The sequence below is a fragment of the Gymnogyps californianus genome, chromosome 4, assembly GCF_018139145.2.
Source record: "Gymnogyps californianus isolate 813 chromosome 4, ASM1813914v2, whole genome shotgun sequence".
In the NCBI taxonomy this organism is placed as follows: Eukaryota; Metazoa; Chordata; class Aves; order Accipitriformes; family Cathartidae; genus Gymnogyps; species Gymnogyps californianus.
In genome coordinates, this window is record NC_059474.1 from 41749722 (window position 1) to 41769194 (window position 19473).

The following is a 19473-nucleotide window of genomic DNA, read 5'->3' on the forward strand; positions in this document are numbered from 1 at the left end:
CCTGCGACACAACCAAGATATTATTGTGTCTGTTGTTTAAAACATACAGGATCAAAATTTCAAAAGAAGGCTATATGAGTAAAACAAGCCATCAATTGGAAGTAAATTCTTTTTTTCCCCAAAACACCTGGCTTATATAGTGAATACAGAACTTAAATATTAAGATGCTCTTCATTTTGTAAGGATGCTCTTCATGTTGTAACGAAAAAGGAACAAAAATAAATTTCCTTCTGATCAAATTTAAGTAGGCAGAGGACGAAGAGCATGCCACTATGTTTCATCATTAATACTTTAATACTGAAACAGATGGAACCATCTGGAGTACACAGGTTTGATGCTTCAGGTCTGAGCAACCAAAACACAGTCAAAACTGATGGGAGCTGCAAGTACTTCACGGCTCTAAAAATCAAGCTGTATCCTGATGGGCAGCAAGTAAGGAATTCTTCACAATTTTTCACTTAGCATGACTAGGTTTTAGCAAGTGTACGTGAAAGCAAGGTTGTGTGCCATGTCAGAGGAACTATGGCAATCATGCCAACCTATGGACATGATTTTCTATGCTCTGGCAATGCAGAGCCACTGAACTCCAACATGGGTATTAGACAACTTACGTAGCATACTGACAACATTAATAACTTTCTGATTTCAAAAAAAGCAAACTGACTTTGCAAATCAGGGAAATGTAAAACAACAACAAAACCATGCCCCAAAACTCCCAAGCAGAACTCTTTAAGTATCCTAAAACCAACCACAGAGCAAGAGTTTAAAATTAATTTAGAGTAAAAATATTGGTATTATAAAAATTATTTCCTAATCCTGGCTAAACAATTTTTTGTTCCCCACAGATTTAGACCAGAATGGCTATTATTCCACGTAAGGGACACTTGTGGCCTCAGCTTTCAGCCTTTAGACTGAAAACAAAAAAAACCCCAACCCCCTTCCACCCAATTTAAAAGAAAACCACACCAAAGCTGAGAAGGAGACAGGGCTTGTCCTTTCCATGTCTCTTTATGTGAACATACATAAAGATGCTTCATGAAACATCTCCATGAATCTGGATGAGAATTTAGGTCCATGCATTACATATATGAAGGAATTTTATCTGTATTTGATGCACTCTGGAGCGAAATGGTGTGAAATAAGTTTGAGACTGAGGCTAAAGCAGAGCAGAACATAGACAACTAAAAGTTTCTCCAACAATTTCCATACAGAAAGGAATTAATCCAAAAGTTGATATGCTCTGAATTAAACCAACAGTAACTAGACCCTTAAAAAAAAGGTATTGGAAAATACGATGTGATCACAAATACTTGACATTCTGCATGAAGCCTGCAGAGAACAATGTGCATCTCTACACTTTTTTACCATACATTTCTTATTCCATCTCTTTTGTCCTGCCCACCAGCTGGCTGTAGCTACTGGCTTTTTGAAATCACAGGAAAGCAAAATCATTAATTCCATTCATTTACAACAATAGTGAAAATGGGCAAGAGTTTGGCCTCTTTTGCTGTGCTTGCCTGTTTGTGTTACAGTGGGTATATTTGCTTGGTCCTGGCAGCGTGGCTGTGAGCCTGGGACTAAATTTTAGTAATCTGAACATGCAGATGCTAAACACTGCAATATGGGATAACAGTGCTTGAGCGTGACTTAAAGTACTTGCTGAAGGTAGCATGCTGGAATTCAGCCCCTGAGACCGATTGTGCTATTCATGCTGTGAACAGAGAAAACGGGGGCTAGAGTAAAGGCTTGAGTTGCAAAGTGATTTAGGAAGCTGCTTCTTATGGATCATTTGTGTATTAGCCCTTACAGTCTCTTAGCTGTCAGCCATGGCATCCAGCTGAGACCTGGTGATGAAATGTTTGAGGATCTACACCTCATTCCAGGACAAACCTAAATACGCTAGTGTAAATGTTTAAGGAAGGTTTGAAACCACCAGAAGTGGGGCAAGATCATGTGCTTGGCTTTGTCCTGAAATTCCACAGACACCCTTGCGCAGTCGGGTACAGCTGAGAGCTACTCAGGAAGCTGTTACTTACCACCTCCCATCACAGAGTTAACTGAGGCACAGGAGCTCTGGGTAGGTGCTTCTGGTGCACGCTAGCATCTCAGAAGAGGAGACAAATTTTGCGGGTTAGTGGCACAGGGTAATAAAGGCAGCTGTCTTGGGCATCACTCTGCCAAATGGAAGCACGTATGTTGATGGAATCAAGAGTATTTCAGTACCTATTTCTGCAGTGAGGATATCCTGTCTGGTCTCCCAGTGAGCACAGTCCTCAGGGAGGAAATTTACTGGTGGGTTGGAAATGGAGACCCAAATGAATGCTCTGCCTCCATGCCAAAATAGCTCATTACCGCCCAGAGCAGTCTTGCAATGCCATATAGACATGATAACTATTTTCTTTTCAAAAACATTTTGTAAAATTTGCTTCTTAAAGAAAACCTTGAAATCCTCACCTGTTTAATCCCATGTCACCTAATTAACTGGAAAACATGTTCATAAACATATTAAAAAATCACAAAAATGATAGTGTTAAAATAAGTAGGGTAATGCCATAATTAAAAAAAAAAAAGTTATTCACTTTTCTACCAATACTTTGTTTGTATGTTACATCACTTGTACCTCTTTTAGCGGGAACCTCCTCTCTGTGGCTCTTCAAACAGCCAAGTGCACCAATGAAAGCGCAGACCTATGTTTACTCTTTGTTCTTGTTTTTTAAATTAAGGTGTTATTTCAAAGGCTAGACAAGATATTACAGCGATTAATCAAGGTTTCTTAGCCTTTGAAGAGTGGACAGCATAGCAGTTTGACTCAGACAAAGGTCAGCCAGCCACAGAACAAATTAAAAAGACAAGAAAGCAGAAATATATGTATATAGGCCAGTATTACTTTAACTCAGACAATGAGAGCTGCAGTAGACATATATTGCATTTCCTCTAAAGCAGTAGGAGATCAGTAAGAAAAAAAAAAAGAAAAGAAAAGGAGAAAAGGAATTAGAAAAAAAATCTGTCAGATATACTGAGGCAATAACAAGAGGGAGGAAATAACACTTTGTGTTAGGCTTATATTTGATAGATATAAAACTTGAAAATGCTGTGCTGCACCTGAGGTGCGCTGTGCAGGGTAATTGAAATGAATCTTGGGCTGCCTTGAAGGACATTTAGCAGCTGTTCCTGTTTATCTTTCAGCTTCAGAATGATTTTAAAACCATTTTTTATATTTTCCTGGGAAGATCAATTCTGGCAACTTTGTCTTTAAAATGTGCATTTTTATGTCACATGCGCTAAATGCAAGAAATTGGAGAATGACTTCTGTGTTAAATATTGCAGACCTCCAGTGTACCATGAAAGGAATTCAGGTGGTGTGGGACATTTGGCAAAATGATATCACAACACTGATGCCTCTCTGTTTATCTGAGAAGCAAGCAATGAAACTCTCAAGATCACTAATGTCTCCTTCTTACAAAAGCAATGAATCTGGTCTGCAGCTGAGGTATAAAAACCAAAGACGAAACCAAAACAATGCAATTTCAGCTTAGAAATATCAAAAGAAGAGTAGTTTATGCGTCAACTACATAATATATCACAATTTATCTTTATATAGCTCCTTCCAACAGAACGTTGCAAAATACTTTATAGGGATGGTTGAAAGCAAAAGGCAGGCATTAACACAAGCTTTAAAAGAGATTAAGCTGTGGTTATGTGGCTTTGTTCCTGACTGGAGCTTAGATGTCACAGATGCATTTTTTGGCTCTGTTCCACAGCTCTTGTGGGACTTTGGGTGAACCACCCTCTTCTCACATCACTTCTTTGTCTTTAAATGGAATTCTGCTTGCTCTTGTGGGTTTTCTTCCCCTGCCTTATCTCTCTAGGTTATGAGTGATCCAGCCTGGGGACTATCTGGAAAATGTAAATACTGTGCACGCGAGAATGAGACTCCAATCCATATGCTACACTGTAATCATAATTACTACAGTAAGAGACTCATGATTTTTGAGCAGTGGAGGATGTGTTGCTGTGGAACAGGAAAATAAACATATAGCAGATTATGTAAGAGATTGAGGGGGGACTGAATGGATTTTGGATCAGGCTTCAAAACTAATTGAGAAATATGCTGCTGCTGAGAGTCAGTAACAAGACAGACAACAGTGAGAGACACCAAAATGGATGGAAAAACCAAACAAACAGTAAACTGGTGGAAGAGGAATATAAAGTACGTCATGCAAAGCTGTCAGCTTGGTGCTCTTAGCATTGTGTAAGAGTAACGGACTACAAACAGGAGAGATGTATTACCACAATGGGGCTGAAAAAGTTGTAGAAAATAAGAATATAAAAACTTTATGGGATTTTTCAGTCACTCTTCCTGAAATATAAGCCAAAAGAACGGATTTAGCAATTGTAGAAAAGGAGAAAGAAAAAAACTTTCCTATGAACTTTTCCATGTAGTAAGAATGGTCAGCTAAATGCAAGAAACAATTGAAAAATAGGATCACTGACTGCAAATCTGCAGTCACTGGGTTCTCAAACAGCAAAACGACTTACTTGTGGTGCAGTGAGATTTCCTGTCAGGGATATTAAAACTGTACTGTGTAAACTGGGAACTGATGACTGTGGGTATTTCAAGAATACTCACTGGTACCTCTAAAATGCTGAGAAAAGTGGCAATATGGCATGTTTGTCAGTTCTTCATATAGATTACAACTGCATTGACAAGTGGTAACGATCCCCCACTCCCTATCTCCTGCCAAGATTGCCAGCAGTGGAGGGAATTAATAATGATGATGATGATGATAAAGAAAGGGATTAATGAACTTGAAGGTGTGTGTTGGAAAACAGAGATTAAGAGAATCTGGAAGATGTGTTGACATGGATAAGGATAAAACAACTCTCAACCCTAGATATAGGTGACTAGCTTCAAAGAGGCTAGGGTATCACCATTAGCATTTTTGTTAAGGTATGATTTACGATGCCTAAGAAATGCCCAGTGTAAAGGATTGTATTGGGTTTGCATGGCAAGGTTTTGGTAGCAGGGGAGGGCTACAGGGGTGGCTTCTGTGAGAAGCTGCTAGAAGCTTCCCCTGTGTCTGATAAAGTTAATGCCAGCCGGCTCCAAGACGGACCTGCTGCTGGCCAAGGTCAAGCCCATCAGCGACGGTGGTAGCGCCTCTGGGATAAGATATTTAAGAAGGGGAAGAAGTTACTGGGCAGCAGCAATTGCAGCTGGAGAGAGGAGTGAGAATGTGTGAGAGGAACAACTCTGCAGGCACCAAGGTCAGGGAAGAAGGAGGGGGAGGAGGTGCTCCAGGCGCCGGAGCAGAGATTCCCCTGCAGCCCGTGGTGAAGACCATGGTGAGGCAGGCTGTCCCCCTGCAGCCCATGGAGGTCCACGGTGGAGCAGATATCCACCTGCAGCCCGTGGAGGACCCCACGCTGGAGCAGGTGGATGCGCCTGAGGGAGGCTGTGACCCCGTGGGAAGCCCATGCTGGAGCAGGCTCCTGGCAGGACCTGCGGCCCCGTGGAGAGAGAAGCCCACCCCGGAGCAGGTTTGCTGGCAGGACTTGTGACCCCGCGGAAGGAACCCATGCTGGAGCAGTCTGTTCCTGAAGGACTGCACCCCATGGAAGGGACCCACGCTGGAGCAGTTTGTGAAGGACTGCAGCCCATGGGAAGGACTCATGTTGGAGAAGTTCGTGGAGGACTGTCTCCCATGGGAGGGACCCCGCACTGGAGCAGGGGAAGGGTGTGAGGAGTCCTCCCCCTGAGGAGGAAGGAGCAGCAGAGACAACGTGTGATGAACTGACCCAAACCCCCATTCCCCATCCCCCTGCGCCACTGTGGGGGAGGAGGTAGAGAAAATCAGGAGTAAAGTTAAGCCCAGGAAGAAGGGAGGGGTGGGGGGAAGGTGTTTTAAGATTTGTTTTTATTTTCTCATTACCCTACTCTGATTTGATTGGTAATAAATTAAATTAATTTTTCCCCAGGTCGAGTCTATTTTGCCTGTGGTGGTAATTGCTGAGTGATCTCCCTGTCCTTATCTTGACCCACCAGCCTTTCATTTTATTTTCTGTCCCCTGTCCAGTTAAGCAGGGGGAGTGATAGAGCGGCTTTGGTGGGCACCTGGCATCCAGCCAGGGTCAACCCACCACAGGGATCTTCAGCAAACACAGGAAATTAGTATCTTTCACTACTCTATATTTTGGAGATTACTACATCAACTGTGCCTTTCTAACAGATTTAAATTTAGGATTTCCTAAATAGTGGCTTCCCTTGTTATCAAGAAGAACCGCTATTAATCAGGTCAGTTCCAGTGCTTTGCCAGCTTTCACAAGTCTAGCACACGCTGCACAGTATTGTCAGCAAGATACCATACATCTTTTTAATTAAAAAATTGATCCCGAGGTTATGCTGCCAAAAAATTAAAATGCTGCACATTATTTCTTATGTAAAAATTAATCTAAGAAACTATTTAATGAAGAGGTCGTATTTTGAGACACAGGTTGTGGCTGCCTCACCATCCATTGAATGTGCATGCGTGTGCTCTGATTCGGAAACAGCAGTTAATCAGCATGGCACCCAGTGCTGTGCTTGCTGCTGTCCTCTGCACCAATGTTAGCAAGCAAGAAAAGAACAAAAGAGGAATATGTTGGTTTTTGTAGTCGAGGAAATAAAAGTCAAGCAAATTTTTAAGCAGCAGCTTTTTTTTTTAACCTGTCTGTGTTCCTGACAACTCAGCACCTGGAATAGTCATGCCTGAAGTTTGAGGAAGTTTCCTTTCCTGCTATGGCACAATTCCAAATGTCACAGAAACATTATAAAGTGTACTGTATTTTGGAGAAACTTACTGAATTACGCTGCAGTAAATTTAGATTCACTGCAGACTCACTCTCTGTAGTATCTTTCTTTTTCCATTGAACACCCTTCCCCCCCAAAACCACACAAACATATATTTTTGCTTATACCACCCACCTTCTGTCCCTGTACAATGAGACAATGCAACCCCCCCCCCCCCAAAAAAAAAAAGACTTTTAGTTAGGACCATGCTCTGCACTGAAGCCTGGTGTCTGTCACTCCAGGTCACATCTAGTGAAACAGCCAGAGAGAAACATCAAAATCAACACTTTCCCTCCAAGCTTCCCAGCCTGAGTACCTTTTCTAAATCTAGTTTGACCTCTTCTTGTAAGGAACTGCTGCCTGACTCCCCAGGCAACCAGTTGTCCTGCTAATCTAATTTTTAATCAGTCCTTGAACTCTGTCTTAGCATCTTGAACTCATAAAGCAATATGGCTTTGCTGTTATTAGTGATTCCTTTGAGCTTGCATGATGGCCCTTGATCCAGCACCAGACTTTAATTCATTGTGTGTCTGGAGTTTGCAAAGTGCAGTAGAAGATTACAGTGAGCAGAGCAGAGTAGCTGATATTAAGTTCATGATGAAGAAGCTAATAATTCCTTAAGTCAGAGGACTTTAGACAAACTATTTTATTGAGTCTTGACTAGCACAGATCTAGCCATCATACTTTTCTAAAAGATCCAATTTCTCTGACTCTAAGCCCACATTGCACTCATGGCTTTCCACTTGCTTTGTAGCAAACACTCCTGTAACTTGAGTTGTGGGGATGACTGTGAATGTGTCTGGTACAGTAATGCAGAGGCTTTTGGTTGAGAAGATGGTTTTCCTTAATAGAATCTTGATTGTTAAGTGATCTTTTCCCTGTATAATGTGTGAATGTTTCTGTGGAGTGAAGTTACATTCCAACATCTAGGAAATTCTTCTCCAAAGAAAATTAGGCCAGAGAATATCAAACATACTGTTTCTTAAATGTTATTCCATGTTTGCCACCAGTGAATTTGGACATATAAACATGATATTTGGCACACACATTTGTGAAAAATCTTCCTGAACATACCTGTACGCTTTCCTTTGCATCGAAACATTAGTGGTGCTAATTAAAGACATGCCACAGCTTACTTGGATTCTATAGTACCTGGACCTACTGTTAAAATGTTAAGCAGAAAGGTTACAGTAGTCCGTCAATCCAGAGAGTTTAAAATGCATCACTGAGGACCAGAAATGATCTGCAAACACTCCTCACTCCAGCTCACAGAGCAGGGCAACCGGTTCAAGATGAACCAGACACTACTTCATTTCAGGGAGCACATGACAGCTCTTGCTCTGGCATGCATCCCTCCATAACTACATCACTGTATTTGAATTAACTGCAAGAATCCCCAGTCTGACACTGGGAAGGTCGTGTCATCAGCATGGTCTCCGTTTATAGTAGATACATTGCTTACTTATTTACCCTTATATTGCAGCTTTTGTACAAATGAATCTCAAAGTTAAAAACAAGATATATGAAGAACATAAAAGGAACACCGTGTCTGTCTCTGAAGTTAAAGATCAGCCTGAAACAGTCCTCTAAATACAAACTTCCCAAAGTTATAGGACATTTCAAATTGGCTTCTTTTTGCAACTTCTTAATGAAAACCAGTCATATTTTCACAAAATACTTAAGAATTAGTTGAATCAAAGAAGAACTGTGTGAGAATAGTTAACTGTCTGGTGGTTAGAGATGTTCTTGAGGCAGGATACTCCAAATAATTATTTGCCAAGCAAAATAACATTAATGTGAGACATGGCATCAACACAGGGCACCCATCCTATGACACTTTCACAGGCCACAGATGTGGACGCTCTAAGAAAAGGTAAGATGTAGTTTCAGACCCACTCAAGCACCTGAGGAACCTGAACTAGGCTGGTCATCTAGCTTTTGCACTGACTTCGTGAACAACAGACAGATGGCAAGCCCACCATCTTCCCAAGTTTTGTGAATAAAGCCAGTAAATTAAACTGTCTGGCTAAATTGTCCTAATTTAAATAAGTTTTAAGATGACTGACTCTATAGCTACAGTATAAACTGTTGAAGCAGAAACCTTTCCCAAGCTGATATTGGTGATTCTGACATAATAAAAATCAATCCTTTCTGTTTCTCCCTTCCACCTCCATGATTTTTCTCCCATTTTTTGTCATTCCAAACCAAACAGCAGTCTTCTTTTTAAAGCTTACATCTGTTAAATATTAAATTTTCCAATAGAAAGTTGTTCTTATTTAGCAATCATTTCTAAAGAGTATTTTTTAATTCTTTTAACACTAATAAGAAAGGACAGGGACCCTAAGGTCAGTATATACTAATGAGATGAATCAGGAGATATGACTGAAATAAGACCCAGTGTGACACAGCTGCCTCCAAAAAAATCTATCACTTGAGCAAAACACACTGGACAATCTAGTATCTCAATTTCCAGTGCTGTTACCATGGTTTCTATACAAAGACTGGAGAGCATTACAAGCATATTCTTTGTGATGACGAATAAAAGGAATATTTGAAGTAGGGTAATAAAATCACGGGTGACCTGTCAGAGACCGTTGTGACAGCTACTAGTGACTACTTACATTTGCCTCTGAAAAAATCTAAATGGACAGAAGGTAAATCAGTATATTCTAAATACACTGTCTAGCTATTGGATTTCCTCTGCCTTCCTGTTTTATTTTGCTGGTGTATAAAAATGATTCGGAGAAACATGAGAGTAGCACAGTTAATACAAACCATTTTGCTGTTCTTGGTAACTCCTGTAAAGACAGCCTGGCAGTCCTGTGTCGGGTCACACTGTGTGTTTCATTCAACCAAATGGCCTCAGCTCTGTTGTTTTAATCACTGTTGAAACTCAGATTCAGCAAGATGTATGATATTAGTCATGGCTGACATACTGAATTTATTTACTGAGCTTTACACTGTTGGAGTTTGGAAGTCGGTTGGACAGATCCTGAAGCTAAATAAGAATTCTAATTTCAGTTCCAAGCTTTATCCAAATATGCTTGACTTAATTAATCTGTCATGAAATTCTATCAAGTCATTGAAAATCTTTGCATGTAGAGGCCATGAGGTAAAGTTCTTATGTCTTTGGGCATACTGGAATGCAATAAACTCAATTTTCAAAATTAGACATGTTAGTCATCATCAAACTACTGTAAATACCTATTTTACACGTGGAAAGTAAGAAGACTCTTAACTTGACATGTAAAAGCCATATAACAGATTTGAACACACTTGTCCACATAGAGGATATGAGGATATACCATGGCTGGTTGTACATAACCTGAGCACTTGAAAACTCCCCATATATTTTATCATTATAATAATTCAAATGCAATTACAAAATCATCTGATTTTGAAAAGCTGGCTTGTAGATAACACCTCATAGCAGCTAGGCTGATCTAGTGATTCACTGCTACTGAAAGGGGTCCTTCTTCCTACGACTTTCTCTTTCCATTTCTACCCATTTCCCTGAGCTGACTCCAGGGGTGCCTACCCCCAGAGGTGATTAAACTTGTTGATCTGGGCAGAGAATGATGCAGTTTTCTTTTTTTCTGGATTAGTTTTCTTGTGGCTTATTGAGCTGAGCTCAACACTTGAGCATGAAGTAAATGCAGTGTCTGAGAGAAGGTAAGTGGAGAAGACTTGACAAAAGGAACAAGGCAGAACTTCATTCTTTGATGGTGGTAAGCTACCACATTTTTCAGAGGGAACTGCACTCAGCGTGATTTTTATATAGCTTCTGGAGCATATGTCTATGGTGTAATTCTCTGTGAAATTAGTGGGAATTCCTAAATAAAAAATTAGTATTGTACTAAATTAATTTTAGTTAAAAGACAAAAGCCAGTATGAATGAAAGCATCATGATCACATGAGTCTTGCACCAAACAAAGAAGGAAGTATTGTATAAGGTGACTTGATGACTTACCTTAAAGGAGATTTCATACTGCTCTCCTCCCCATATTTCTAATCCTGGGTCATAGCCTCCCAGCTCCCAAAACCATTTCCGGTTAACGGCAAATAGACCTCCAGCCATTACAGGAGACCTGAAGCATGAATAAAACAACACAAATAATAATGAAGATGTTTGGACCATATGTGTGTGTGCCTGTATGTGTGTGTCTGTGTGAATGCAGGTGGTCTGGCTTCCACAATTGCAAAGCTATGGAAGGCATAGACACAGGGTACTGTAAACAAACTACATCCCAAAATGGACTCTAGATGAGAAACAGACAATGTGATAGACATGTAGATAGATATAGAGCATGGTAGACAGTCATGCACAAACTCCTTTTTTTTAAAAAAACCCAATTCTGTTCATTACTAAATAAACCCATGTAACCGAAAAAGAAAAGGACTCTGGAAAACTGCCAAAGCCTTTAATGTAGTCCCAGTACTCCATGTGAAGTTACTCACATTTGAAAGTTAGCAAAATTTTTCATTTCATTTCAGTCTCATAGGTGCTGGCTAGAGAAAGGCAGGAAAGTGACAGCGGATGGCTACAGAGCAGCTGTTGAGAGTTGAACATCTGCTTTTCTACAGCAGCATTTAAGACTCCTAAACTTTGTCTCACAGTGGTAATTGAACTCATAGGCAAATAATTTGCTATGTTTCCCATGTTTCCATTTATTCCATGAATAAACATGTGGAATTTACTTGAATTAACTCAGCCTTTTCCACAGATAATATAGAAAACAAATGGGATATTTAAAGTTAGTGTTAGAGAACGTTAATGAAAAGTGCATTTTAAATTTATAAGCAGGAATTTTGTACTGGAAACTAAATGTTTTTTTTTTTCACTACCAAGAAGACCATGTTTCTAATGCAGTAAATACATTGACAGCTCTCAGGTTTTAAACGTTGCTCGCCGATTCCTTGAAGTTGTGGTGGAAGGGGAACACAAAGGGATCTACACTGAACAAGAAGGAGACAACAGGCTGAAGAAAGTCAACCCAACTGTTCAATTCAATCAATGCAGGTCAACACTCGCCTTATGAGTTTTAGAGCCAGAGGCTAGAAGGAACACATTCCTGTTGATGGCTGGTCAGCAAGAGGGAAGACACATAATGTAACAGAAACCTGGATGGCTTCCAGGCAGTGCTTTCTTATGAGAGAATAGACATGAAACGGGATCCTATGCCGTGTGCTTTGTAAAACTGCAGCCCCTGAGGGAAAATTATCCCATCTAGGGGCATTTTTGTTCTGAATTACTGTTGGTGGTTTGTTTGGGGCTATGGAAGTAGATGGTACCATCCCTGAAGAACTGACTGGAAAATAAAAACTTCCCCCTTTGCCACTGATTTCGGATTTGGCAGTGAACTCAGGACTGGTAGGTATCACAGGAATCCATGCATAAGTTAGAGGTTTATTAAAGAGGACATCAAGTTAATGGAACAATATTCTGCCATATTTTCTCTGCCTTAACACTTTTTGTATTGCTATATTTTATCCAAGCCAGTGGAGAAGGTAAAATAGCAAGCAGACAGGTGAGTGGCCTCTGCTACCATTAGGATGCCAGAGAATCCCTACATGCATGAATGTTAGAAAATGATCCTCTCCATCTGCATTCATGGGAACAAAAAACATTACAGATATTTTACCTTTCACTTCTATAAGACAGTTTTTTAAATATATATATACACTTTAGATTATATCTTAAACTACCCATTTTCACAACTAGGCAGCTCTGTTTTTAATAGACTAATTCTATTTTCCTTTAGAGATTATATTTTTCAAAGCACACAGAAGCTTTGTGAAACAAAGCTGTAATATTCTAACTGGCAAGGCTGTGCACTGTAACATACACTGAATGCTAATACTTTTTTACTTTTATTGACATTTCATACCTCAAATATTGACTGTTCTTTCCACATATGAATAAATTCAATGGAGATTTTATTAGAAACCTTCCCCCGGGGATTCTGACTACTAGAATACATTTTCAGTTCCTACCAAAGTAAATCTAATTACAACATGCCCTTTGTGACTTCAGGTTCTAAATAATCAAAACACAATGTCCTTTTATAAAGATGGACTTGCATGGAGAATGCTTATAACTAAATTGTTACTGGCAGAAGAAATGAAGTCCCAGAAATCACTGGGGAAATGCAGGATTTCTTTAAATCTCTTAGGTACAATATCTTTCACGAGCATTTCTCTTGACACAGTGAATGGCCTATGAAAAAGGCAATCCCCGCAGGTGAACCAGAAGGAAGATGAAAAAATCAGAGACTTCAAATTGCAAAATAATTGGCAGATACTTACAAATTATACTTTATAACTAATGTGTAGATTTTCCAGTGATAATACTAAGTAAAGAAACTCCTTGTTATTTAGATGCAAAAGTTCAGAACATTTATTACAATTAGCAAAACTACCAAACAACTGCAACAGCAGCAAACTCATAGCTCCTACATTTACTTAAAAAAAAAAGAAGAAAAAAAGAAATTGCATGTAACGTTGCTCCATTCATTCTTATTCTACAACATGTTCTGACATTTGTTGTTTTGCAGGAAGAGCAATGGAGAGGACAAACAGGATGGCTTTTTGGTTTTTATTGGAGTGGGATGAGCAATAAACTGTGTGAACCTGACCACTTGGCACAGAATATGTGTTCCACTCCATGCCACAAGCAGCTCCTGCTGAACAGGCCTTAAATTGTCTCCAAAATATGAAGACAAGAGTCCAGTCCTACAATCATGACTGATATAAAAAGTCCTTTTGTAGTCAACAGGATCACTCATACAGATAAGAACTGGCCTGAGCCCAAAGGAGAAGAATTAATCTCTTGTTTAATGGTTTCTGTATAGAAATGACAAGTACAAAGCTATGTTTGTAGAAGCAATTTTTCATGAAATGTCCTACACTGAGACACTTAAACAATCAGACTTGAGCTACTGTAGCATAATATTATGTGAGTAATTACAGTGGGAAGCTGTAAAATACTTATAGTCAAAAACTTAAAAGGACAAAGATTCCCAAAACATCAGAAAAGGTGGAAAGGCTAAGGCTGCTAAACTTAAAAATAATTATAAAAACCTTCCACATAAGAAGTACTGCACAGGCTCACAGACTATACCTGGAAGAACAATATTGCAAGTAAAAGTCAGCTGGTCCAAAAATGGTCCAAGAGATCACAGATTCCTGTGCTGAGATGGAAAATGAGTTTGATTTAGTGAGACTGCAAAAAAACCCCACCCCAACACAAGCCAGTGAAGAATTTTGTAACTTCTCATAATCTACATGCAGAGGAAGAAAAGACATCATCTATGAATTTTCAAGGTAAGAGAAAGAGTACATGGACTTAAAAGGAGTATGAAGTTACTTGCATTAGAAATGAATGTGGTATATTGCAAACAAATGAACTGCATAGCAGGGTTTGTAATCATTACATTGCAAGAGTGATATATACAGTGGACTTAAAGGATTTGTGAAGATGTGAAAAGGAAAGAGGAGCTTTGACAGCATGCAGAAAGACACTTAGGAAAGCACCTGTGCTAGATGACGTGTGTAGTAGGTACGCTGATATTGAGACTGGAAGAAGCCCAATGGCACATCTGTTTAGTGTCATATGTCAGTAGGTGAATGTAGGTTTGTGTGATCTATTATTCAACATAGAGAAAATATTACACTATGCATTGATCATTGTTGAATTGAGATGCTGCTGCTGCTGCACACTGGGGAACTTTGGAAAGGGCTGATAGGGATCATTTGCCCGGAATAGCTGAAATTTGGTCATTATAACTGTATCCAGTGAATGGCATATCGCACTATGCATCTTTCTGTATAATCCAGACGGATTAAAGGCTCTGTGCTGAACTACTGAATAGAAACAGATGAATGCCGAAAAGATGTGTCCACCTCATGCAGGATATGCTAGACAAACTGACCTTCAGTGCCAAACCAGCTAGCACGCAGTACAAAAACTGGAGTAAATGTCAGCCCGCATCAGGAGTCAGTGCTGGGTCCTGCTGACCTTCTGTCATGGATGTGATAGATGAGGGGGAAGGGGACCGTGTTGCTGCTTGCACAGTGACAGTCCCAGAAATGACTGGTGACCTACTGAATGCAGCTTTGAGCTATGCTTGTGCACTTTTTATAGTGAATTTCAATGTCTTGTTAATCAAGGAGAGTGCCTCTCCACCCTAGTGATACCACACAAAGGCACCTCTGAAGAGTGAATAAATTCAAATACCTTGTTTCAGTGGTTACTGCTCCTGGTGCTCTCCACAGTGATTCCTGATACTGTAGCAAAGCTTCTTAAAGCAAATAGCAGAAGCTGACACTAATCCTAGATAACAAAAGGTTCTAATAAAATTAATTAAAATCTATGTATGTGTAATGTAAGAGACAGACATGGTCACTCACATGAAGTGAAATGAATGCAGAAATAAAAGAAACTGAAATTAAGATGAGTTGATCAAATGGTAAGGAAGTGATATAGATTAATAAAATAAATGACAAAAATATGAACTTAAAGGTTGCTCCAGCTAAAGATAAATTGAGGGACAGATTCTATACTGTGAATAGAAAAAGATGTTGATGTAGGTGGAATGAATATGGCTTAGACTTACTGAATTTTTCAAGAAGTAAAATAAAAAGCGGAATCTTTTATATACTTAACTCTTTAACCAAATATATTTAAAAATGTATTTTCAAATGTACTTTTTTACTTTTAATATTTCTGTAAGGCACTGTTTTCTTTTATCTTTTATCCATTCTGACAACATGAGTAATCTCCATGTTTATAAAATCATAAAGATTTAAAAAGTAAAACCTGTATCTGTGACATTAGCCTATGGGTTTTACTCTTTCTTTTTTTCCTCAAGAACAAGTGTCCAGTCTTCTGAATAACTTTTACCCTTGATGAATTTGTGCCCCTGTCTGCACCAAATGATCACATAAGTTTTGCAAACCACTGCATTCCTGATGTCCACATCATTATCTCCTTAGAGAGTCTAGAAACAGTATCTTAAAATATATGGCAAATCAACTATGTAAGGAAAAGGTCTGTCTTAAAGTTGATTTGCTCCCCATAAAAACTGCCTCCACCCCAGTTCATTCACTGTACATTCAAAGCTGTCACCACAGTACACTGTAAATGGCCAGCTGATTTTTTTCCTCTGTTAATGTATGTAACTGAAGTCCTGACTATTTACGGCAAGGTACCCCAGCAATTTTCACAAAGCAAACTGAAGCTACTCTCGTGCAAATTTGAATTTGTAGAGCTGTATTCCACTGTGCAGACTCCTTCTATATATCCAGTTGGTTTCAGTAATCTGTATTCTCATATTAAACTGTTGTATAATTTTATTGTCACTCTTAAGCAGTTAGGATATTCTTATGTTAATTTTCCTTCACTATATCTTTCTAATGAGTTGTTTGCAAAATTCATCACATGTTGATAGATTTAATATAGACGCACACTGTCTCCATCTTACCTACAATAAATACCTGCGTATATGCGTGTATGTTTCATACATTTCTACTCACTGGCATCCAGCCAACTATTATACAAGTGATAATTAAATTGTGAGATACCTGTCCTTTAAGAGGCATAGCACTAAAATTTCACCCATGTTTATTTCTGCGCTAAATGTTCTCCTGATTTTTTTCCCAAAACAATCTCTAAAATATTCAGTCTAAAAGAGCACTCACCCATAGGCTAGCACAAAATGACTAACTTTGCAATGATAAATATCTTGCTTTTTAAGCAGTTCCATTCAAATTCTAGTCAATGTTGACAATGAAATAATTTCTTTTTCCAGAGCAGAGTTGCATTCAGATTTAGCAGAGTTCCATTATGTTTTAACTTAAAGTGACATCTTTCTTGAACAACTCAGACTTGTGAAATGCTAATGTGGCAGAAGAGAGGGTATGTACCCAACAGTACCCACTAGTGATAGTAGTTGCTTGTGACAGGTTGTGACAAAGTCACACAAGCTTTTCCTGACTCTCTACTACTTCCCAGTGCAGAAGGCACTATTATGCAGGACGGAGATGAGGGCTAATTTACTTTGACTTGTACTTTTGGAGCCTGCATCTCCACATAATCAACAGTCTCTCTACTAAAACTGCAACAAGGCCTCATTTTGATACCAAATGTGGCAAATTTCTCATGACCAACAGAGTTCAAAAAATTTAGATAAAAATTTGAATTCTTACGTAGTGACTGTTGTTGGAGATTATGAAAGTGCTACACACTCATCAGTTAGTTTCATTACATGAAACTCGTGTAAGTCGCATTATACCTATCTCACTCTAAGCTTAAAAGTATAAATTTTTTTGGTATTTAAGCAAATATTTTTACAAGTATGAAAAAGAAAGAAGAAGGCATCAGGCTTAGTTTTTACATAACCTATCAGTTCAAATCATATTAAAATAGATCATTGTGCTGAAACATATAGCAGCCAAGTTGTATTACTTAAAATTAACTCACAAGTCCCTATATAACTACATTTCATTTTTTAATTAGACTTTTTTTTGAGGGGAAATATTAAGATAAAACTCCATTCTTCTCTAATGGACAGCCAGAAAGTCAGCTGCAGAGAGTCAGCTACAAAGAAAGCTCTGAAAACACTGGAGGTTCAGTTTATAAAAATTCGCACTCTGATGTCATCACATGGCTTCTTTGCATATTTTGCATATCTTTCTTAACACATTGCTAAACTTCATTGAAAAAATCATATTGTAAAAGAGTAATGAGCCCTTATGTGGGTAATGATGCTGAGGCCCATTTAGCCTTCCCTCCCGTATTTAGAAAATCAATGAAGCTGTAGAAGAGGTGAGTCAGGTGGGTAGAGATGGAAGACTCTGAAGGGAAGGCTTCCCCTCCTCATAATTACCTCTTATAATCCAAGGGAAATCTGTCTGAATTATTGCTAGAGGAGATGTACAGGACTCAGACTAAGGAGGTGGGTCAGCAGAAATGAGCATCCTGAAGCAAAAAGAAAATGAAAGCTTCTGGAAATGTCCTACAGGCAAAGGTATTCAGAAGGATAAAACTGAGGAGCAAAAGAACAGCTGGAATATCATGCTGCAAGTCATAGTAAAGAGGAGAGTCCAATACATAAGCAGTCTTACAAGACTGAGAGCTGACTGCTGTAAAAGCAGGAAAAGGGAGCTGAGAGCAGCACTTCTGCTGAACCGTATTCATGTCATGAGCACACATGGACCTTGGACATACAGAGCTCAATTACAGCAAAAAAACCTTCAGCCTATTAGTAGGAAGTAAGAACTGTTGGGGAAAAACCCCCCAATCTCTAAGCAAAATTTAACACAACTCTGTCAATTGACAGTACCTCTTCATGTTAATGGGTATCATTTGTATTCAGGGTTGTCCCTTGAAAATATAATCTTTGGAAATTAAAGGTAAAAATAAAGATCAATCTGAGGCAAAATATTACCAACTGTCCCTAAAATAGGAACTTACTTTATCCCTCCTGGATTTTGGTAAGCTTCACTTTGAAGCATATCTAAAACTAAACACAAAAAAAGATTTTTTTTTTTTTTTTAAGAAAAAGGATATATTCTTTTTTACCTTGTCTACATTCTCAACTATACTAGCTTCTGCATTTAAAGCTAACCTAAGGTCAGAATTCAAACAGATAAGTAGTGTTTTGCACAGCCTAAGAATTTCAGAAGTGTAGGAAGTCACCCTCTTTCTGGTTATTGTGAAAATCCAATTATTTTGATTGTGAAAGCACAATGAACCTCCTACTATCATCTTTTCCCTCTGGGTTATTATGAAACATGAGGCTGGAATTTTAAGGCAATGCCAATATTCTAACCTGAGTGTACATCTTACTTTTAAACAGGAAAAATCTGATCAAGCTAACAAGGAAATCCGTGTGTATGGAAAGTAACACTGTAAATTGACATCTCATTTGAGATTAAACTTCTATTTTCAAATAAGGAACAAAGCCAGAGTCATATCTTTAGATTATCCATCCTGGTTGCACAGTAACTCCATCACCACCTCCCAAGCATTAGGGAATAACAACAGTTCATTAAATCCCATCACTACCTTCAAGGATGTTCTCTCAGAATAAATAGGGGCAGCAGCTCAACAGAATTACTATCCAATTACAATGTTATCTTCCCCTCTTTAGAAGTAGAGGTATAAACCAGAGAACTATTTTCCTTTTCCAGTGCTTACTTTTGCTTTATTGATTTACTTAAGCCCAGTATAGCATCATAAGCAAAGTTTAAACTCAAGGAGGAATTTTTAAATTTCATTAAAGATGATAAATGATTCCTCTTAAAACATAGTCATTGGCCTGAACACAGGATCTTATTTCCAAAATAGTCATTTAATTCAGACCTTGTCCTCCCAAGAGAGATTCCTAGATAAATAATGATAACAAATTCAACCAGTTAGCAGTCTGCTATTAAAATTTACAAGTCATTCTGATTAAGTTATTTTGATTACTATAACTCTATGACTCTGATTTCTATAACTCTAAAACATTATGTACTTATTCCAGATTAAAGTAGATTTAAAGGCACCACAGCCCAGAAAAATAGCTTTGTACGTAATGTGCAAAAGTGACTTCACAACTGGGGACTACAAACTGCTCCAGGAACAGCCTTTTTTGCACTGC

The 19473-nt window shown here is 38.7% G+C and overlaps 1 protein-coding gene across 2 annotated transcripts in view; it reads right to left on the reverse strand.

The window, feature by feature from the left end:
* Positions 1 to 19473, reverse strand: part of GALNTL6 (polypeptide N-acetylgalactosaminyltransferase like 6) — a 491552-nt gene that overhangs the window by 35451 nt on the left and 436628 nt on the right. For both annotated transcript variants that reach the window (XM_050896088.1, XM_050896087.1), the window contains one exon: positions 10800 to 10917. In XM_050896088.1, coding sequence (XP_050752045.1) covers positions 10800 to 10917 — 118 coding nt within the window. The remainder of the gene's footprint in view (positions 1 to 10799; positions 10918 to 19473) is intronic.